General features: G+C 39.3%; 1 protein-coding gene across 1 annotated transcript in view; it reads right to left on the bottom strand.

Moving 5' to 3' along the window:
• Nucleotides 1-3442: 3442 nt before the first annotated feature.
• The window catches only part of PSAT1 (phosphoserine aminotransferase 1), a 34264-nt gene continuing 13481 nt past the window's right edge, over nucleotides 3443-24225 (bottom strand). Inside the window, exons 5-9 of the mRNA XM_060762164.2 lie at nucleotides 23690-23862; nucleotides 21344-21513; nucleotides 10500-10628; nucleotides 6476-6613; nucleotides 3443-5329 (exon numbers count right to left, since the gene is read on the bottom strand). Of these exons, the coding sequence (XP_060618147.2) occupies nucleotides 5224-5329; nucleotides 6476-6613; nucleotides 10500-10628; nucleotides 21344-21513; nucleotides 23690-23862 (716 nt within the window). The 3' untranslated portion in view covers nucleotides 3443-5223. The remainder of the gene's footprint in view (nucleotides 5330-6475; nucleotides 6614-10499; nucleotides 10629-21343; nucleotides 21514-23689; nucleotides 23863-24225) is intronic.

Genomic DNA, 24225 nt, shown 5'->3' with positions numbered 1-24225 from the left:
AGTGTATTCACAGTCCTTTAGCCTAGAAGTTGGCTTGCATGAGCTCTCCTTGTGCAACCCCCAAAGGAATGTATTAACAAGTAACTAACTACCAGGACAACAGATGCACTCTTGTATTTCTCCTGATAACATTATGTTTCATTCAACCCATCACAATTCATTTGTTCGGCTATACTAACTCTTAATCCATTGACCTTTATCATGTGAGAGGAAAATGAAGCTTAGTTTTGTTTCACTGGCTTGTGGATAAAGCTGTTATTAATTAATATGTATGTATCAGCTTGTTGAGCTTTCCTATACATCTCTTATCAGAACTTTTCCAGAGCTGAAGGTGAAAGGTCTCTTTGGCTACAGCAGCAAGGTGCTAAGTTAGAAGAAATAGAACATGTTATCAACTACTATTCCAAAAAACATAAGAGTCTGGGTTTTGCTGCGGTTTTAAAATGTGACAAACTCTGAGAAAAGTGTGTCATAGCTTTAATTAGCTATAACCTTTTAAAATCTCTACATGCAAAAGCTAAAACTGTAGGTATTGGGAGCACACGAGTCTCTGAGTGTGGGGGCTTTTAAAGACTTCCATACAAATTTATTAAGCTTTGGAGGAGATTGTTATATAAATTTCCACAACTCAACATGAATTGAAACCTTGCCATATTGGTTTCCATAGTTCTAACACACCATTTGAAAACATTGACAAGCAACCTTCAGGGCTTAGTGCTAAAGATAAGAAGCCCGAAGGAAGAGTCAGAGCCATGGGAACATTAGGGAAAGGAATTCCATACATGCCCCCACCATCGCCACAGTTTAGGTCACCTGCATTTATAGATGTATGGCGCCATCATTCAATTTTGACTTATCTAACCCTCAGCTGAGAACAAAAACCTCATTGTTTTCGAACGTAGAGTCAAAGGCTCAAAGAAGCAGCATTAGGCCAAAATATATTTACATTAGTGAAGGTATGTTCCAGTAAGTTTGTTTTTATTGTCATTGTCATATTTAAGTGAGAACTTCTTTTTTAAAATCATGCATACAATTAATGAGAGCTGTGCTAGAGTGTTTCTTTAAGAGTGGTCCAAGACAGCATAGAGACTTGGTGGCATGTGAACTCGGCTAAAAGAAGCCGATTTATCACAAACCGTCATGAATCCTGATTTAAAATTATCAAGAGTCCAATTACCAATAGAAATAAGGGATTCTTCTTTCCAATTAAAGTGATTGATTTCATATAAAAAGCAAGTAACATTTCACTTTTTAATTATGCACATTCTTATCAAAGTGAAGAGGCTCTCCCACATTTTATTTTATATTCCAAGAGAATAACATAACAAACATTAATCATATACTTATAGAATGCCAAGCGTAATACTATTTTCACCCTAATTTGACAGAAACTAATCTATCAAAATCTCCTACCACTTTTAATGGCTATTCCTGATTACATCTGACTGATTATAACTGGAGGAGGAAAACAAAAACTCTGACACATTTGCTGAATTCAGCTGCCTGTACTGACATTAAATTCACCCCTTGTATTTAATAGCAGTTTGAGTTGGAACAGGACATCAAAATCCAGGTTGCCATGTCTGTTTTGGTGTTCTTTTAAAATATTAAGCTACTGTACTTTGATTTCGGACATGTCAAAGAATACAGGTTATCAGTTTTCAGATATAGTGATATAATCATGCAAAATAGTGTCCAAAAAGTCAAATCAAACCATATTATACTTTTGCCCACAAAATTAGAACTTTGGTTTCATGTTATTAATGCACACTGCCATTCAAATATGTATCTTTGTGTGCTTGCAGTCAATTTACAAGGGCATTGGGAAATGGCTCACCTTCTCACTGTTGTCTTTTCATTGTTTTGTGCCTTCAAATTTCCAATTTATCATAATCCTAGGCCTCACCTATCACAAGAATTTCTTGGAAGGTTTGGTCAGAGAGGGTTTCTTGTGCCTTCCTTAGAAGCTAAGAGACTTTTACTTGGCCAAACGGGGAATTGAAACCTCATAGACCAACGCGCAAACCACTATACCTTGCTGTCTTTTTACCCCAGAGAAAAATGTGACAATCATGACTATTTGCTAAATTGCCTATAAATCATGTTGAGAACTGTAATCTATGCCGAAATACCCTAAAAACACCAGATCCAATCTAATCTTAGATGTTAAGCAGGCTAAGATCTGGTAGTATTTGGGTAGGAAAATGTCAAGGAATAACATACCCTCTAGCCTATATTTCAGAAGAAAGAACTGGCAAAACGACCTCTGTTGTTTTCTTGCTCCTAAGTCTTTCTAATAAAGATAGGGTGCAATGCCCACTTTCTCTGCTGTCCGTTTTCCTCCTGTACCTCTGGGCGGCATCAGTCACAACCTGTTTAATGGCACTGTGGATGTGGCTGTGGATGTGGCCATTTCCTTCCCAAATTACACTTTAAAAGCAGACTAAATTCGAGGTAGGGAGGGAAAGAACTGAATGAGCCTGACCGGATAGGAGGATCATAATTGCACTACAATATAGGACAGAACAGTTTACCAATAACACCTTTTTGCTTCTTGGAGCTCATGTTTCACAGGTACTGTTACGTCTTTTCTTGCGATAGCTTTCCCTGGTGGCACCTTGCCTGGAAAACTTCAGTGATGCTCACTCAGTTCCTTGAATTCTTTTCCTGATTGGCCTGACACTTGATCTGTCATAGCTTTCCTCTGTACCTTTTTTCCTTAGTGAAAAAAGACACTACTATAACCAAGACATAAGCCTATTGAGTTGTATCTCTATTGCTGCCCATAAGACCTTTCCATTATTATTTTTTAGACTTTTGCATGTGAGCTATATATGTAGCAAATAGGAAATCTCCAGTCTCCCAAGGATATATTGTACAACCCCACTTTTATATTCTAAGACATTACGTTTAAAAAAACACAGCCACTAAGTTCATCTTGGCACTCAGTACAACATAGTTTAATCCTCTAGTTGACTGTCCTGCTCTCCCACCTCTAAACATGACAACATAGTAGAAAAGATGCATAAGATTTTTTTTTTAAAAAATCCTGCAGAATTTTCAATCTATCTGTTCTTTCCATTTCAATCTGCAGGGGGTAAAACAGCATCCGGATATTAAAGGATAACAAGTGTAATAGGAGGAACTTCCCTTCTGGACTGGGTTGAATAAAAAGGAATAGGATTATGAAGGTTTTCCTTGGAGGCAGATTAGTTCCTGGGCATGTATAGAATATTACATTAAGTAATATCCAACTTTATGCAACTATGTAAATATCCAGACCCACTCTTGAAGAGAGATAACAAGGATCACCAGAAAATGGGTTTTTAAAGACTTAATGCGCTATTAGAAGAGCTAGGGTTATTTGCAAAGTCTCAAAGAACTTAAGCATCCCATCATATTTGAGCTTTCTGAATTAAAGAAAAACCAAAGCCACTAAAACTATTATAGAAGTGTTTTATTGGTTTTCAACTCGTGGTGTAACACAAGAAGAAAGTAAAGCATGGTTATTTAAAACTAAGCAAATAAAAGTATTTGTTTTATAGCGGTGCATGTTCACCACCTTTGGCCATTATACCAAGAATAAATTGAGACATTATTCATACTATTTAAGCTTTCATACTATGTGTAATACTGTATACCATTAAACTGGGCAGGAAATTAAAATTCTGTCCCCAGCCTGATGAATTCCATTTGTAAGGAGACAGGAAGTGATGGGTAGAAATTTGATCTCTTAGTCATTTTTATGCCATGTAACAAGTGGTTTAAACAGATTTATATTTATATATTTATATTTATATAATATATATATATATATATATATATATAGAGAGAGAGAGAGAGAGAGAGAGAGAGAGAGAGAGAGCATATTTGTTACCGACTTCAAAAGTTTTGGATAAGGAGTTTTTGACACAGACATGGACTTATACTAAACAATGTATAGAAGATGTAGAAAAATAATAAGTGATGAAATCTCAGAGGGTCACTCTAAGAGCCCTTCCTCACAGCCATATAACCCAGAATATCAAGGCAGAAAATTGCACAATATCTGTTTTGAACTGGGTTATCTGAGTCTACACTTCCATATATCCTTCAAAGCAGAAAATGTGGGATTTTATTCAGCTGTGTGGAAGGGACCTAAGATTTGAACACTATCGTTGAAATGGGATAGATGCTGGGTTCATGTATAAAACCAATTTGTGCATGAAGAACATGCAAGGCCTCTTTTGAAAGCATAAACTGTACAAGATGGTTTCTGACTGAAAAAAAAATGAATAGCCGGAATTGTGCAATGGTTTCGGAGAAAAACAAAGAGGGTGTTGACTCCACGGGAAGAAAGCACTAGGAAGGAAACTAATTTTGACTCCCTTGGTAGTGAAACGCAAGTCTGCCAAAAGGTTATTTTCTAAGTCAATACATTTAGTATTTTAAAAGAAAACAGCCTACACCTCAGTGTAGTTGAATGTGTGCTTAATACTTTAGGAAGAAAAGCAACACCACAGCTAAGTGGATAAAACATAAGAGACTTCCTTTTTCAAAATGTTTGCAAAAGCTGAGGTCAGCAACACATAATTGACAGTCGTTCCCTCAGGCACCACAGAGTAATGTTCCTTTGGAATGATCAGATATGAAAAGTAATGCTGTTGAACTTAGCCTCATGTGTGTAAACAAACTGGTACTCGCTTAACTCTGCTTACCAGATCAAGCACTTGGCATTCTTAATTTTAGAAATGGAAAGGATTAAGAGAGGAAGAGCCAGAAAAACTGGAAAAAAGCATCAGCAAAAATGCACACAAGGTAGGTACTATTTTGCATCAAAGTGGATTGTTGGTGGGATGACTTACATCAACATCAAATATGTTAGTAGGGTTAAAATGAATGTAATTCCAGTTTCCAATGCACTCTATACCTTATGTGTGCTGAGATTTGATATAAAATTACTCGTTTACCCAATCCTTTTATGAGCTACTAAACATCCCCTACTAATACTTTAATACAGAGATATGTTTTGAAGAACTTTAAGCATTTCCAAAGGGCCCTTCTAGATGACAGTTTAAACTACTTAAGAGTACTAGTAGACCAGTGGTTGATACTGGAATGTTTATTATCTAAAATTTTTTGCTTCTCTTGTGGAAAGTTCTCTAAGAAATGTTTTTTTATAATCTTCCAATTCTTAAGACTTTTTTGTCACAGGGATGCAGCATATCATTTTATTTTTTGTATTCATGACCGGTAAGTCTCCATGAAGTTTTTCATGAATGTTGCTAACGTTCCAACATCTTCTTCTGTGACAGCATTATACAAGGAGGCCCGGATTCCTCCCACAGATCTGAAATACGAGAAGGACAATGTAAGAAACCAAGTAGGGGACCAACCACACACGGTTTCACAAGGACCTTGTTTTTCTTTACAGATACAGACTTTTGGGGAGAAAGAACTTGAAAGATAGTGGTTTAGTTTTCTCTGCACATCTAGATTGAAAAGCAATTTTCTGGGAAAAGCTTCTCACAATACAAAGTGGAGGAGGAGAGGGGAAGAAAATTATAGTACTAGAATAAAAGAGTTGAAGACAGAGAGTAAGAGAGACTGTGCATGAGGAACAGTCACTAAACAAGAGTAGCATTTTTGCTGAAATTAACCATCATCAGTTTGCGATGATATCAGATCCTAAGATGAAGGAATGTCTCATACATAAAAATACTATGATACACTATGCTAAGTAGTAGGTGCAAAGAGAGACTATAAAAACACAACTCAGAGTAAAATACCTTTTCTCAATTGTGAATGAAATTTTTGCAAATGAGCCACAAGGCTGCCATTTTCCTGAATATGTTCTTGACCACTGAAAGGTATATTCATCCTAGTTGTTCCAAAACTATTTCCATCATAATATGTTTCATTTGCTCTCATTGAACCCTGACATGATCACTCATACCATCAAGTTAAAGGAGGTGGGAAGTCAAGTAACAAAACCAGACAACCCAAACTAACTGGCTGTTGAGTGTCATTGCCAAATTTATGTGCCTAGCTGGATTGCTCTGGAAAAGAGAAAGAAACTGAAGGGGAAAATATGCTGAAGCAAGAGCAGATATGGAGAAACAGTGGTCGTTTTTATCTCCTTAATTCAATATTTATTTTGCCACACACAAAAAGGAACATCTGTTCAAGGACTTTTTTTGAACCTTTCAACTCTAATCTGAAACTTAAATGAAAGCTGGTCATAGCTTCGTTTCCAACATTACGAATAATTACTTTGAGGAGTTTAATTATTAAATTCCAATTAAAAATTTTTTTAGAAAATGCTGAACAGGACAAACAACAAAGCTCTATTAGGAACCAGAAATTCTGTCCTCAGTTCATTCAGAGAAAGGTAATAAGGTAATTTTATCATTATTCTTCATGAATGGTGAGCGCTGTGTGTTCTGTTATCTTGTTTAGTGGCTCCGGGCAAACATTCTGCATTGTTCTCTCTTACCTATGTCCTTTCAGGGATATCATGTTGTTTTCTACAGCTTTATCTAGGAATTTCTTTTCAAGGGCTTCATCTCCCTTAATACTACCAATCCGGAAGGGAACATTCATTCTGCTTCTGTTCTTTCTTTCCACAGGGCATCTGAAAATGTCATAAAAGAATATTTTTTAAAATGGTTCTGGCCCAGTTTACCTGTCTGAACGTATCTCCCTCAACAAACCATCAAGGACCTTAAGATTGTCCGGAGAGACCCTGCTCTCAATCCCACCATCTTCACAGTCGCGTTTGGTGGGGACGAGAGACAGGGCCTTCTCTGTGGTGGCCCCTCAGCTGTGGCACTCTCTCCCTAATGAGATCAGATCCACCCCCTCCCTCTTGACCTTCCAGAAGAAACTCAAATCCTGGATGCGAGATCAAGTGTTTGCAGAATAGACTGATTTGCTGGGAAATACAATGTTTTAATGTACAACAATGGACCGTTTTTAGGATGACGATTTGAACTGGCACACTCTTTTAATGCAATATATATTTCTGTCTTAATTTGTACTAATTGTATTTTATGCTATGTTTTATTTGGTGTCGGCACTGAATAGTGCCTGTTTGTAGCCGTCCTGAGTCCCTCTTCAGAGGTTGAGAAGGACGGGATATAAATGTTCCAAATAAATAAATAAATAAATATTTTAAATTCTTATTTTAATTTGTTAAAATTTCCATACAAGATAAACTTGATCACATTTTTGAATGTGTTCTTTGTTTAGCCACAAAACAATTCCACTCTGTTAAAACCCTTCCCACAATTGGTATCTTCTAGTGAAGGAATTCAGATCCTGGTCTCCCATAGTCCTTGTCCAATACAAACCACTATATCACAGTGTCTCTCACATAAACCCTTATCCTCTAATAGTTCATCAAATCCCCATTTAAAGGCATTGTTACCTTTAATGGGCATCACTACATTTTGTAGTGTTCTGCACTGAAAAGACCTAGAAATATGATTACAATTTGACTAGTTTCAGATTTCTGAAAAAATGTCAGAGAAGAAAGCAGACATAATTTCAGCAACTATGGCCCCTGTAAAGCTGCAGGTTAACTTTTTCACACGGCGGCCATAGGCCAGACCCAGAGAGTGGAAGCACAAGAGGAAATGCAGGGAAACTGCAGCCATGTGGAAGGTGGGCTACGATTCCTGAGGCATTGAAAGGCTGGTCACATTTTGGTCTGCCCAGTGAACCATTTCATTTTCTAGGTGGCATTTCACAGGTAAACAGCCTTGCCTCGGATAAGACGTTGCCATCAGTCAAAAAGCACGGCCCAGACATTGCCGCTTAACCTGCAAAAGGCAGCAATACATACTGATAAGACACATAGCACTCAGTGGCGGCAGCTACAGTTTAATGCTATCACAGTAATGGCCATCACTTCCATTTTGGATTCCTAAACAGTTTATGTGCTAGAGGCAAAATCTGAATTAGCTGCTGTGGGAGCAGGAACTTTCTCCAAGCTTTAAGCTTATTTAATTTCCCAGTCACTTCAGAACCAACAGCTGGAAAATATGAAATGGGTAAGCATGAAAGAACAAGTATTATAATTATTTTGCATTCAAAGTGTGCAATTTCTAGCCTGTTACTGTTCTTGCATAGCAAATCCCATGCCTCAAAACCTGCAAAAAGGCTGAAAAGTATTTTCAAGAGAAGTTTTCCTTATGGACAAGAGAGACTTTGTGTGAAAGCACCAGTCCCATGTCGGTCTCTGCAATAGGCTGCACCACAGGACTGCTGGCATATTTGAATTAACTTGTGGCTGATTTGAGGGAATGCTGTTAATTATGAGTAGAAAAAAATGAAAATATGATGGACACATGCCAGAAAGACACAAGCCTGGATGGACACATGCCAGAAGGAAACAGACAAAGCAGAAGAGTGAACTCAACAAACATGCAAACAGTTTTCTTGTTCAAAAAGCAGATTCCTCACACAGTCATATGACTCAGGGTTCTTCCACGCAGCCATATAACCCAGAATAGCAAGGCAGAATATCCCACAATATCTGCTTTGAACTGGGTTATCCGAGTCTACACTGCCATAATTCCTGGGCCCTTCCAGACAGGCCCCATATCCCAGAATCTGATCCCAGGTTTTCTGCTTTAAACTGGATTATATGAGTCCACACTACCAGATAATCTGGTATAAAAAGAAAACCTGGGATCAGATCCTGGGATATAGGACCTGTCTGGAAGGACCCCCAATGCAAAGCAGATAATGTGGAGTTTTATTCAGCTGTGTGGAAAGGGTCCCAGAATATCAAGGCAGAAAATCCCACAATATCTGCTTTGAACTGGGTTATCTGCATCCACACTGCCATATATTCCACCTCAAAGCATAAAATGTGGGATTTTATTCAGTTGTGTGGAAGGAGTCTCTACAGAACTTGATATTGGTGAGGGGCAGTTCTACCTTTGCACCCATTATGTTCTATGATTTAACAGTGGTGAAATTGGTTAAAATGTTTTTAAATGTTTTGATGTATTTATAATCCTATAATTAAATGTTTATTTTAATTTTACATTGTTTTTAATGGTATTAAATAGTTGACTTTGTTGTTAAGCTGCCTTGAGTCTGCTCCAGGGTTGAGAAAGGTGGGATAGAAATATTGCAAATAAATAAATAAATAACATGGGGGAAATTCATGCACCAGATAAAACTTCTTGCTTCAGAAGAATAATTCTTTGGGAAGAGAAGCAACTACTTTATATTGATCTAGACTGGGCTGGTCAATTTGGTAAGTTCATGACTAGCAGCAAGATTCAGATCCTTAAAGATGCCTCAGATTGAACTTGAGGCCTGTGATATGCAAAGCATGGGCATTAGCACTATTTTTTTTTCTCATGTCAGGAGCAACTTGAGAAATTGCAAGTTGCTTCTGGTGTCAGAAAATTGGCCGTCTGCAAGGACGTTGCCCAGGGAATGCCCAGATGTTTTACCCTCCTGTGGAAGGCTTCTATCATGTTCTCACATGAGAAGTTGGAGCTCACAGATAGGAGCTCACCCCACTCCCTGGATTCAAATTACCAATGTTTTGGTCAGCAGTCCTGTTGGCACAAGGGTTTAACCCATTATGCCACTGGGGATATTACCACTGAGCTACAGTCTTTCCCAACATGTATTTTGTTAGTTGCAATGGAAGCCCTGTAATTGTGGAACTCATATCTGTGATGGATGGATCTGTTGCTTCAAGTAACCACAGTCTAGCCAGGAACACACACACATGCACATCTAGACACAAGGCTCTTATTGTACATGTATATCCTGCCTTTCCTCAAAGAGGGACAAGGGAGTTTACATTCTCCATTTGCTCCTTTTCATCTTCATAACAGCCCTTGAAGTTAGTTAAGGCAAGAGGGAGTTATGGACTCAAGGTCATCAGTGAATTCCATTGCTTCTCCTCAGGCTAAAAGAGCCCAAGGAAAGAAAATGGAATGGAATTTCCCCTCACTACTAGAGGGCATTGAGACAAAAACAAATTTTAAAATGTTGGATTGGTTTGGTGGATAATACAGTCTACCACCCCTGTGCTTTTTGTTCCTTGTACTATTCCATTTACCAAGGCAAATTTAAGGAGATGCTGCTTCCCATTTCCTCAAGATTTATTTTTATGCTTGTAATCCAGCCAAAGGCAATATTCCTCTGCCCTGTGCTGCGACAGATAACATTTTAAATTAAGTTTTTCAGAAGTAATTCTACAAGCCCATACAGGTACGGCTTCAACTGAGTGTTCCATATGGCTGCTACACAGCCACGTTCTTTACCCCATACTTAACAAAAAAGAAAAATCCAAGGTAATTCCTATGATCATTAATTTCCTTGACTACTAGCCATCTCCTCCCCCTCATCCAACATTTGGAAAAGTTTCAGTAGCAATTTCAAAGGGCTTATTTCTCTTTTTTGGAACTGACATAACTGAAGTGGTGATTCACGTCTTCCTCAGAGCCATTTACATGACAACAATGAGAGCGGTTAGAGCAACTTACACATAGAATCCATTGGATTTGTCAATAATGTCATAAATCATCTGTGATTTAGTTTGACTGCGTTTATCCATAGCTGCAGTTCCACCGTTGTTCTTAATCCACTCGAGGACTAAACCCATGATATAGATGCTGCAATCAAAAGAAGCACCAGTTACTTGCAATAAACAACTTTAATTAAATCTGAACATGTCTTGACAAGAAAACAGCCCCATTTTACTTCCATTATACAAGCTGTTAGCTCAGCACATCGTGCAAGGAACAATAAAGAGTCTTGTGACACCTGAAAGTCTAGTGTTTTATTTAGCATGAAGCTTTTTGTGGACAACAGGCAACTTCAATCGTGCAAAGAGTGGATAACCTCCCCCTCCACCCCCTAAAAAGAAGAAGAAAAAACCACTGATGTGCTGCTTCTGACCTGCTTGAATACCTGGATGGGAAAATGTTGGAAATATGTGACTCCTGAGGTCCCTTCCAGACAGGCCCTGTATCCCAGGATGTGATCCCAGATTTTCTGCTTTAAACTAGATTATATGAGTCCACAGTGCCAGATAATCTGGGATAAACAGAAAACCTGGGATCAGATCTTGGGATATAAGGCCTGTCTGGAAAGATCCTGAGGAAACGCTGGTGCTTTCCCTTCTCTGCAAAATGACCCTTGATTTATCAAAAGCCATAGCATTGGCCCCAAAGCCTAATACATGAGTATATACAGCCATCCCCAAATTACAAACATCTGACTTACATCTCCTAGTTAGTTACCAAAGGAGGTTGAGCAACAGGGTATGAGTGAAATCTATCCCTAGGAAGGTAAATTATCATGGGGAACAAGGTGTCTCAAATGAAGTTTTATCACCAATCCTTGTTTCCACCACAAGCCACATTTTTTTTTTCAAAAATCCAGGGACTGAAAGTGAGGTGAAATCTTCTGAACAGGAGCACAGACAGAAAAACAACCACATGGGTGTTAACCCTTCACTATGCTATCGATAGATAGATGATAGATAGATACATAGATACATAGATACATAGATACTTTAGAAATGTGGCTCTTGTGACTTACATACAAATTTGACTTAAGAAATAGCCTACAAATACTATCTTGTTTGTAATTTGAGGACAGCTTGTATTGCAAACCATCCACAGCTCTCAATACTTCCTTCTGTTTGCTCCTAGTATAGACCATATAAAATATATTGAATACTGTGAAGTATTGAGTAGCATTAAAAAAAAACATTGGCTCGAAGCCAGGGAATCAATCAGAACTTGCTAAAAACATTGCAAACATTATCCTTTTTTATATATCAGGCATCTACATTATCCCACAAAGCTCCCCTTCTTTTAGCTAACTTTGAACTTTTCACCTAAATCTGCTTCCTTTGTAGTAACTAAGTTAGAAATTATGCACCATGCGTTGCTAATTAAGTTCTTAACAAGGAACGACCAGAATCCCATTGCTTTCATGTGGCCACTGACTAATATTTTTAGAGAGGGCTATTGAACGAAAATGAGAATGCAAAACATGTGCTGCTTGCTTTGTCTGTGTGGCTTTAGCTACATAACTCTGCTTGATGGAGCAGAGACATTTCCCATGGAAGCGCCTTTGCATAATAAACTGCCTATCTCTGTCTCTGTGTGTTTAATGGCATCGTTCCAATCTGCTCTCTTTCATTAATCTTTTAGAGGCTGAAAAGGGGTGCTCCAAAAGACTATGTTATAAAAACCCTCACACTTGTTCACAAAATACAGAACCCAAGCCCGTAGACAGGATTTTGATTCGGGGGAGGGGGCGGAGTTTGATTCAGGGGGGCTGAGTCTGAGTGAGAGAGGATCTACCTTAGCAAACTTTTTGTATCATTATCCCAATACCCCCATGCATATGGGATATATTGAGCATGGTGATCAGATCATGATATGAATAAACATAACAGTTTAAATAATGTACCAGTAAGACCTTTTCGTGGACCACCCTGAGAATTTCAAGGGGGGGGGGGGACTGAAGCCCCTCAAGCCCCCCTCCCCCCGGGTTACATGCTTGCCCAGGCCCAATGCTGCAACTCACTATGCCACAGATAAAAATCTTAAAATTATACCCTTAGCAGCCAGGCTAATAATAATAATAATAATAATAATAATAATAATAATAATGGCAAAAAAACTGAAGAAAGAAAGCTCTCCATGGACAGTTCCTGGGAAAAATTGAGAGCCAAATTGACAAAGAAAAAACATGGCTGTGGCTCACAAATGGAACTTTGAAAAAAGGAGACCAGGGGCCTGATTCTGCCAGCCCAAGTACAAAACATTAGAGCAAATGCTATCAAAGCCAATATTGAAAAGTCAACGACAGATCCTAAATGTAGTCTCTGCAAGGAAGCAGATGAAACAATAGATCACATCCTCAGCTGCTGCAAGAAGGTGAGCCCAGTGGTGATCGGCACACTGGGTGCAGTGCCTAAAGACTTTGGCCTGCACTTAAACACAATCGGCACTGACAAAATCACCACCTGCCAGCTGCAGAAGGCCACCTTACTGGGATCTGCATGCATTATTTCCTGATACATCATACAGTGTCTGATGTGTGATCCAATAGAACAGCCAGCAGAGTGATCTTGTCTGCTGTGAACTCATCTTGTTGTGTTTCAAGTTATTATTTATTTATTTATTTATTTCTATACCTCCCTATCTCCCCAAGAGGACTCAGGACAGTTTCCAATATAGGGCAAAAAAATCAATTATTAAAATGACACAAATGTGCTGAATGCACATGACTATCTACTAGTGATGTGTATTTAGGGTAAACCTTAATTTGTTTTGTGTCCCGGCTTTTGGTGGGACCCTCGATCTGTTTTTCCATTTTTGGGTGCCAAAATATTTGTTTTCTTTTGGCCCGTTATTTGGGAGGGGGCTTCCTATCCAGACTCCCCCTCTCAGTGTGAATTTTTGGATGGGGTTTACCCGATGTTCGGTTGCAGGCCCTGGCAGACCCAGGTGCATAGGCCCAAGGCGCCCAGGCCTGCAAGAGCCTGTACCCAAGCACCAAATAAGGAGCACTCCTTGCTCGATGCTTGGGTGCGGGCCCTGGTAGGCCTGGGCGTGTAGGACCAAAGAGGCAGCAATCGATCCGAAAAGCAGTCTTGGAGCTGGTACCCACTCCCGCCTGCCTTTCATATCAAGTTTATTTTTGTTCCAGAAGGGGCCTTCCTGTTCTGTGCCATCCAAATGGATTAAATGAAATGGAAACACAAGTCAAACAACTTATAGAGATACTGGGTCCATGACTAGTACCTACAAAATGCAGACAGGAGCCAACAGTTAAGGGGAAAGCTAACTTTTGAGTAGCATGGTGGTCTGGGGAAAGAAGAAGGCCCTGTTGAGGATATTCAGGATTTGCATAGGAATTGGGAGCAGACACCCTTCCCATTACTTCTGACAGAGCTGCATCCATCAACATTGCAGAAGTATGGTGCTGGATGTTAGATCTCAAATATTCGAATATCCTCCTGTGGGGTGGTCAACTAGTTCTCAGAGTACAGGGATCTAGGTCTCACACTTGGCTTGGAATTTGCTCTTTTCAGCCTTTTCCACCTTGGCTTATTTGAAATATGCATATTGAGTAAATTTTACAGAATATTATTACATTTATTCATAGTTGTACTGTCATATACTGCATTTCAGGCTTTTGGAACAAAAAAAGCTTTTTTAAAAAAAAATACAGTACTGCGTCCATCGGCTGTTTTACAGTCAGCCCTTATCCACCCTGCAAAGGCAGCTTTTCGCATTGTTCGGATTTGCCAAGAGAATTTCTGCATATTCCAGTAAGCAATATAGAGTGCTATGTTATAAACAGCCCTGGACTGAATTTTGCCTAAGCCTTCACTGTATCTGCCAGAGTACATCCACTAAACAGGGGGCAGCGAGTAATTGAATGACCCACTTTAAAGCCACATAGAAAGCTTTAGTGTCATCCCCAAAGCAGGCTGAGTTGCAGATTTGAATATCAAGCAAATCCCTGTAGGTAGGAAATGAGATTTCTTCTGGGGGAAAATGCTATTAATCTCCACCCAGGAGATTAATGTTAGGAAGCCAGGGCTCCTTTTGGCAAGAGGTTAAAATGATCCACATTGCACTAATTTAATTCAGCATTTTGCTAAACCGACTCATGGACATTCAGGTCAGGTTGCCAGCCAACAACTGCCAGCAGACAAAGGAAAGAGCAGCAGTTAAAGAAAAATTAAGCCAAAAAAGGAAGGGGGAAAACTCATGAGCAGCATTTTAAAAGCAAACCCAAGGCTTTTAAAATTCACTCTGCCAACTTGCAGGTTAATATTTACAGTGTTGTTACCATATGTTCTGCAGTATACAAAAAATCCAAATAAATCAAGCTTAGATAATTGACCACTGGCACAGTGCATCAGGGTTGGCAAAGTTGCTGTACCCTATCATGGCTCTTTTCTGTGCCCTTCTGTAATGTACACATTGGGGAAGAGCATACATTCACCAGTTATGCTTCTGGAAGATGCTACTGGACATTTCAATCCATTTTCGGGTGTCTGGTGTTTGTGGTTCACAAAGGGAATCTTCAAAATCAAAAGTTTCTTTGATTTGAGGTAAAATACTGGTTAGGATCATAGATACCACAGGAGAGCTTGGCATGTTCGGCAGTGCTCCAGAGAGCCTCTGGAGGCATGATTACTCAGTATCTTGACCAAAAGAATATTTCGGAGGTGGGGGATAGTGATAGCAGTTCCTGGAAGTTACTCTCCCCTACAGCATGGAATTAAGAAATGTATTGCAATTAAAGAGTTATTGCTTCAAGCAGCATTCACAAAAAATGTCTCTTTCATCTACCTAAAACACTCTCTGGAACACCCATTGGGCTCAAAAGAGCTCTGAGAGCATTAATACAACATTGCAACACAGATCAGCTCCAACTTAATTACAATAAAACCAAAATCATGGCTTTCGCTAATAGACCCAGGACTTACTCTTGGAGCATAGATGGTCATAAAATTGAACAAGTCACATGCTTCAAATATCTAGGTGTAGTTCTCCAATCTAATGATAGCAGAAGAGCTCATGGGGATCAAGTAGCCAACACCACACAGAGGAGCTCAATTGCCATTCTTAAATATCTTAAGACAAGAGGGGGCCACTTTACACCGGCAGTGCTCAAACTGTTTGAAGCTAAGTCATTAGCCCAACTCTTGTATGGTGCTCAGCTGGGCCCCTTCCCCAGTTTTGCTCCATTAGAGCTGGTTCAATCAAAGTTTCTGAGATCGGCCTTGCAGGTACCTAAATGCGTTTCTAATGCCACCCTGCGACTAGAAACGGGCTTTATGAGGGTGGAAGCCAGGGTGTGGGTGGCCATACTCAACCTCTGGCTCAGACTATCCTGTGCACCCCTTGGTCTTGCCCCACTAATTATGGAGGATGACTTCCATTCCACATGGAAGCAGGTGGTAGCATCCAAAATCTCCTCATTGGGACTTTCTCCAGGTCTACTACTCGCTATGGATTACAATCAAGCCAAAGCACTTATTAAATAACGTATCACAGACTCAGAGCACCAACTAGATCTGGCCTTGGTTCCAACCTTCCTTATCAATGAAGACAGCAAATATCTTGCTTGACCAGGGCATATTTAAAAAACTTAGAAGTTCCTATTCACCGAAGGGCTTTCACCCTGACTCGATGTCACGCTCTCCCATCAGCTGTACTCGAAGGCCGCTACCAGAAGATCCCTTTCCCAGAGAGACTCTTCGCCTGTGACTTGGGTCATGTAGAAACAATACAACATGTGCTCCTTCAGTGCCCGTTCTACAGGGATATCCGTGCCAGGCTTATCTAACCTCTGATATACAAGCACCCAGGCCATTCAGGACAATTTTATACCTCCCTGCTACTTGCAGATACTAATTCAGCTACAACCTACAATGTTGCAAAGTTCTGTGCAGCAGCATACAAAATCCGTCAGGGGATGACTAGTCCTAAAAGTTAACTGTGTGTCCAGTAATCATCTTCCCTGAATCTACAATTTGGTGATGGATCTGTGCATTGTATGTTTTTCCCTGTTTCCCCCTCCGCTCCCTCACCCACATTGCGCTTCAGTAGTTATATTTGTATTTTTAATGTACTAAACGTACCAAGTTTGTATGAAAATGTGATTTCTATTTCCTGCGCTGGTCTATGGCCAAAATAAATGATTTGATTGATACCTAAAACACTGTATTGTCAAAGGCTTTCATGGCCAAAATTACTGGGTTGTTGTAGGTTTTTCGGGTTGTATGGCCATGTTCTAGAAGCATTCTCTCCTGACAGTTCACCTGCATCTGTGGCAAGCATCCTCACAACCTCTAAGGATGTTTGTCACAGATGCAGGTGAAACGTCAGGAAAGAATACTTCTAGAATATGGCCATACAACCTGAAAAACCTACAACAATACAACAACCCTGCCTAAAACATTCCTTCCAAAGCAAAGAAATAAGGGAAGAGATTATTAAGGCCGACTGGCACATTACTTGAGATATATTGTCACCAGTGTGGGCAGTTATATACGGGCACAAAATGCGACACTGTACCAACATGAAACATCTTTGTTTGGACCACTTTATGGCCGAACAGGGGTGCTGACAGCCTCCGCTGCAGGACAGTGGCCCCACAGCCCAGTTGGACCAAAATCATTCTCCAAAAGTTCAAGGGCAAGTCTGTACTTCGCAGGGGTGTTCTGTTGTGTAAGCATTGCAATCCACAGTATTTCAAAACTTTGCGGTCAAGTCTAGGTATAAGATTTATGAATGGGAAGAAAAGGCTATCCATTCCAGATTGCTGACTTATCATTTGTTCAGGTAATAGGGAAAGAGCTACTGTAGTATGCTCATCCCATTTTCCCAAAAGGTTTGTAAAACAAGCAGAACATGACCAAGACGGAAATAACAAACACAGCTGGCATGCTTGTTCTTTTCAAAGAAAGTTCTCTCTTCGCCTATCTACAAAAAGAGTATATTTTCCCAATGATGGATAGGGAATCTGCAACCTACCAATAGTTTTTGGATAAGTCTCCATATCCTTCATTTTTGCTGCATAGGCAAGGGGTGATAGGAATTTCAGTCAAGCATCTGGAGGAACACCCCATTCTAGCTCCTGTATTGAGCCCCCAGTAGTACAATGGGTTAAACTTTTGTGTCGGCAGGACTGCTCACTGACAGGTCAATCTGGGGAGAGTGCGGATGAACTCCAGCTCCCCGTGTGGGGACATGAGAAAAGCATCCCACAAGGATGGTCAAACATCCAGGCATCCCCTGGGCAACGTCCTTCCAGACGGCCAATTCTCTCACACCAGAAATGACTTGCAGTTTCTCAAGTTGCTCCTGACATGAAAAGAAACCTCCTGCACTAAACCTATTGAATTCTCCCTTAATCTGCAAACACTGGTTCAGATGTTATTTTCATTGCAAAACAAACTATCAGCACATTATTTTGCAGCTTTTAACATGGTCCTGAAGCTTTTCTTATGAAAAGCTCTCATAAGAGCTCTCCTGCCCACCCATGTGGACAATTTTGGATCATTTTGGATTTCTGGATTAATAATAATTAATCTGTATATGCTAGAGATAGTTGTTGGATTTTAGCCTTTCTATTATATGAGGCATGGAAAGACCATATTTTCATACATTAAAAAACCTCTTCTTTATGATGTTTACAGTTGTTACATTGTAGCAAAACAGTCAGAAAAAAGAATAAATGGTTTCCAAATCAATACATAATTTAGTAATTTGAGATTTAAAAGCCTGACATTTAAGAAGACTACCTTCACTCAATATAGAAGACATGGTTTCTCCAATGTGTGAGGAACAAATTATTTATCAGTTAATGCTGGAGAGAAGGGGTCTTCCATTCTGTTGTGCATGCAGTTTTACATTAAATATGGAAAATCCTTTTGAAGCCTCAAGTGTGATAAGGCTACTCTACTCCAACATGCCCCCGATAAGATAAGAATGACTGTTTTTCCATTCGTTCATTTGTCAGCTGAAGTAGACTTTCAGAAACACAGACCCACAAACTTTAAAAAGTCAAACACCTATTCCATACATGTCTTCCCTGTTAGGAAAAAAGTTTGAAATGCAGCCGACATAATTTCTGTAATCTGTTCAAATGGAAATGCTCTCTCTGGGACCATAAATTGTTGGGTGGGTCTGTATTTAGAAATCTTCACAGTGTCAGCTGCATACATTCATTCAGCTTTAACCTGAATAGAATTCCTGATCACTTCTAACAATTTCATTACTGTCAGCAAGTCAGTCCAAAAAGGGAAGCGGTGTGGTCAGGTTTAACTTGTTTGCAAACTAAATGATGACTCTCGATATCTAGGTGATAATTCAGTGGAAAAAGACACTCTTTTTTGTACTTTGCTCTAGACAGAAGACTATGAATAGGTCAATGGGGGCACTTAGGCAGCAAAAAGCGATTGCAAAACCACTGCTAAGGATTTTTTTTTGCTCTTTTCACATTATCCTTGGAAGACACTGAATACTAACCAAAGTAGAGTATCCCTTACCTGAAATACATGAGACCAGAAGTGTTTTGGAGTTGTATTTGTTGGAATATTTGTATTTACAGAAATAGATATCTTAGAGATGGGAGACTAAAACATATACAGAATTTATTAATGTATCATATTCCCCTTTAAGCATAGCCTGAGGGTAATTTTATATATAGTATTTTTAATAATTTTCTGCATGAAACAAAATGAAGTATCCAAAAGCATACATGTCACTCTTTTGGACACCCATGTGGACAATTTTGGAGCATTTTTGGATTCCTGGATAAAGAATACTTAATCTGTGTATGCTAAAGATAGCTGTTGGGTTTGTCACAAGGCTGAGGAAGGCACTGTTGCTTTTACTGCTGCTCCTTCAAGGTGAACCGAAGTTTCACCACTATTGAAGCTTCAGTTCCAGCTTTGTCAGAGCCCCCGTTCAATTCAGAGCAGCAATGGAAATATCAAGAGTGCATTTTCTACAAGTCTTGCAGCAAGAGATCTACTGTTTGCCCAGTATAAACCTGCTTTGGAAAGCAAGATCTAAGTCAGGCTGAAAACTGGAGCCAGTCCTATTCTGAGGACAAATCAAGAAAAAGTTAAGTCTCCACCCCTCTCAAATCTACACATTATGCTATTTTTTCCATCAGAATAAAATCACCTACTTCCAAAAATGGAAATATGAAAATCTGTTCAGAACCAGGTTTTATCAAATTCTATTAGCACAATGAAGAGCAAAAATTATACCATGTGGATATAAATTGGTTTCATTTAAAAGCAGGTCATCCCAGGTCAGCTAAGAAACTTGAAAGAATTATCTATCTCTTACATGTTAAACTCAAGGATATGGTTTATAACACATGAAAGCTACTAACAGAAAACCAGTGTAGATCATATCCAGGTAATAAAAGAAGCCTGAGGAATGATATAAACCTGGCAATTTCTGAGGGGAACTGTAGTACATTGTGGTCTGAGCTGCTGTACAAAATTATCTCATCAGCAAGGAAGGAAAATCCACTACAAGAAATAATGTAAGTGGCACTTGGCCCCAATTAGATTACCACCACATCTCTTCAATTTCCTGGAGAATTTGCAAAGACAGAGGCATAATGTCACAGAAGTGGTGTATACACATGTTCATGAATCTTGGAAAAAAATCTGATATGTATTCCCGAAATGAAAACTAATCAGTAACTTTTGTGGGGCCCTTTTGTTATTATTGCTACTTATGGAAGCAATGACAACTTAATCAGGGACATTGCAGATATCTTCATAGTCGCAACTAAATTGGAAATTGCACAACACTGAAGGCATTAAATTGGACTCTCCTCATGGAAATGATTGGAGTGGGTCTGGAAAGTAACACTCTGGGGAGAGCTGACCTATAACAATAAGATCTTAATAGAGAATAATAACAACTATGGTGGGAAAAACAGATGACACCCATTTAATTATCCTTTCAAACAAAGACTCTTCTATATATAGACATTCAGTTCTTAAAAACCTTTTGACAACCATCTCCTGAGCAAATGATACATGACATTATACCCAAAACATCTGGGTTGATTTATAAATGAGTAAAATAAGTATTGGACCTTAACTCTTATTGTAAAAGGAACTATTCCTTTCTCTGAAAACAGTAACACAAAGTAAAAGCTTGGTATATCCCAGGAGAATCTAAAAGAAGCCTACTCTCTTTGCCACTATGTCACTTCTGACCTTTTTGGGTGCCTGGATAAGCAAAGATATTTTTGAATGCCTAGGTGGGAAAATAGCAGTGGCAACCAGGAACGGCTAACCATCTGAGATGATGCTTTCCCCTCTTCATGAAATGAGCCCCAACTCAACAACTAGTCATTTCAAATTCCATATTTTTAACTCCAAAACCTACCCTCAACTTATACATGGGGTTGATTTATACACAAGTATATATGGTAGTTGTTAGATAAGATCTTGACTTGCACATAAGTTTAAGAAGCAAGACTGTATCAGAGATTCTGGTATGCCAAACACTTATTTACTTATCTTTATTTTCTGTATATTTCTTTACTACCTTTGTTAACATATTAACTGTATATTGAGTGTATTACAAAAAAAGAAACAATTCTAGTATCAGTTCTAATATGCTTCAAGGGAAGGCCACCATGGGTTTCTCCTGAGTGCTGTTAGAGCTTCATGCAGCTCCTCCAATACACAGCAAGATTGCTTTTGCCCACTTTACCGCCACTTATCAAACCAAAAACGCTCTGCACAGCAAATGACATCCAAGTAATTAGCAGGGTGAACGATGCTATACTTTGGCAAAATTACCTGAAGCACGGAGGAGTGTTGTATAATGAGGCATTCTCCACTTGCACTTTGTAGTCCAACACTATAGGGCATTCCTTCAGCGCATGGCCAATTAAATCCTCACGCACAATTACCACCGTTACGCCAGCACATCCTATGTTCTTCTGAGCACCAGCAAAAATTACTCCAAACTTTATATGGGGAGCAGAAGTAGTGAGGAAAGAAATAAAATAGACATTGCACTCTTGAATGCATTTATAAACTGCAATTAGGGGTTATATTAATCAATGAGGAAAACATCTTAGCTAAGGACTGGGGAAGCATTGGATTCCAGATGCTTTGGGCTACAACTTTCAGAGCTCCTTACTCTAGAGCTTCTGGTAAGTAAAGTTCAAAACCTCTGAAGAGCCAAAAACATATCCCTCTGTCAGAGATATGAGGTACCCAAGGGAATGTCGCTTGTATGGATTGGGCTAAGAACTTCAGGAGAAGCCAAAAGGCTATTCATAGTTCGTCTAAAGATTGCTGCTGTTTATTTCCTTTGATACTGATAGTTTCCTTTGTGTCAGGAAAAAGGGTGTACAGTTAGACCCCTACATTTGTGGATGTAATTTTTGCAGATTTGATTATTCATATATTTGATTAATATGTTCTCTCTAGGAATCTCTTCATCCTTCAGGATGATTCTATAGTGAACTTTGCCAGAAGTTGGCCAATTGGTTAATATGTTCTCTCTAGGAATCTCTAGGGGAAAAAATAGCTGTTAAAAAAATGCCCAACTCAATGTCGACCTAAGCAGTTCAAAAACAGCTATGAGCTGTGAGTAGAGAAATTAGGCACTGCTTAAAAGCGGGGAGGCTAATTTATAACACCATAAAAATGCCAGAGACCAAGGAGGAAATAGTACAATCAAAAAGGCTCGGCATCATAGTGGAGGAAGCAACAGCTCACTCTGTGGCCAAATTGAGCAACCTCCAGGAGGATTGGAAGTGGAAGCACTGCTGAATGAATGGCTTCTATCTGTCTGTATATCCTGTATGTCAAAAATGGCATTGAAAGTTTGCCATGTATATGTACATTGTGATCCGCCCCGAGTCCCCTTCGGGGTGAGAAGAGTGGAATATAAATAATGTAAATAAATAAATAAATAAATCTTTCAGCATGACTCTATAGTTAACTTTGCCAGAAGTTGGCCATAGAGATATCTATAGACTCATGCTGGGGAACCTAGAGATTTCCTAGAAATAACACTTCTGTAGGCATTTATGTCTTCCAGAACAATTCTGTTGGAAGTGTTGCACTACAGAGTTCCACTGGAGGACCTGGGGTCATGCTTCCCAACCTTTTTTTGACCAGGGACCACTTTGACCAGGAACCACTCTCCAGGTTATGAATCAGTTTTTGGTCAACTTTAGATTTGGTTTGGTTATTTGGGGTGCTAATTCAGAAAATTGCATTGGCTAGAACACATCAACTCTAGTTTCTGATACAGAGCATATGCCATCCAGTAGTCGCCATCTGCTCAGCCACAGAAAACCATATTTAATAAGCCTCGGCACTATAAGAGGGTTTCGTGAGACCAGTCACTCTCATTGCAACAGTGTAGTAACGGTGAGGTCGCAGACCATATTTCAGTTCTTACAGACCACAGGTTGGGATCCATTGACCTAGGGATTCCTATAGAGGCATTATCTTAAGTTTTAAAAATATGTTTTTATTCACTTTTTCATGTTCATGGGAGTACTGCACCCTTAAGCCCAAAGAATTTGGAGAGGTCACTGTACAATGAAGACTGAAAAGGACCACACTTATACCACTCATAAATATTACTGGCAAGCCAAGGAACAGGCCAGCATTCACAGTAAATGTGGAAAACAATTGCCAGCTTACGGTGCATAGTGTACATGTTCAAAACAGCCATAATCTTGTAGTACTTTCAACGAAGTTACTGGGATTTAACTTGATGATCCTAGCCAAGTACATGTTATTTGCACTCATCACTGAACTCTGAAATGGTAGGGAATACAAGCAGCTGCTTACTGCTTCAAAGAAGCTAAACCTTTTTATATTATTATTTTTAAAAGACAACATAGGTTTATGTCCAAAGTCTCAAAATGTTAAGTGGAGATGAGACTTAAGAGGCACAAAAAATGCAGGAACATGAGAAGTGACGCATAATAGGGGACACTGAAATAGTTATTGGAAGTTACAGATCCCAGGATATTTTAGAGAGAGGACTGAAACCACATAGAAAAAACTGTGTAACACAGGTATGCCCTGATGTTCCTAAAGGTATTAAAGGAATTGGCCTCAGTGACCCAATATACTAGGTCACACTTTGCAAACTCTGCTCTTTGAAATCTTTACCTTAGAGACATCCACCGGTCTAGAGAGGAAGTTTGAAGACATATCGGAAACCAGGACTGTCTTCCCAACATCGGGTGCGAAGTCAAACTCCACACCATGGACCGTCTCATTTGCACAATAATAGACATAGGAGGCATCTGGGTTAAGGTTCCAAGTGCTCGGGTCAGGGATTTCTAAGGCAGATAAGATAACAGACAGAGATATAAGGTTCAGTAGACTCAGCAAAAGAAAGTGTATGCAGTATGTCTTAAACAGTGAACTTTGACAGCGACTTCAGTTCTGCACATTTCTTTTGCTTTGCCAGCAAAATCGATTAAAGTTTGGACTTATTAAAGAGGGGGAAACTGCTATTGTTAAACAAGGAAAAAGAGGAAGATGAAAAGTAACATTGTACATGACTTAGAAGGAGGTGGTAATGCTTGCTGGCTTTTGGATGCCAAAAGAGGCTATCATTATAAATGTCATTAACATGAAAATCAAAAACTAATCTGCAACTTAATATAATTTTAGGCTTCTTAATCAATTATCTCTCTCTT

The sequence above is a fragment of the Anolis sagrei genome, chromosome 2, assembly GCF_037176765.1.
Source record: "Anolis sagrei isolate rAnoSag1 chromosome 2, rAnoSag1.mat, whole genome shotgun sequence".
Classification (NCBI taxonomy): Eukaryota; Metazoa; Chordata; class Lepidosauria; order Squamata; family Dactyloidae; genus Anolis; species Anolis sagrei.
Note: the sequence above shows the minus strand (reverse complement) of the source record. Positions and strands in the feature narration are given on the sequence as shown.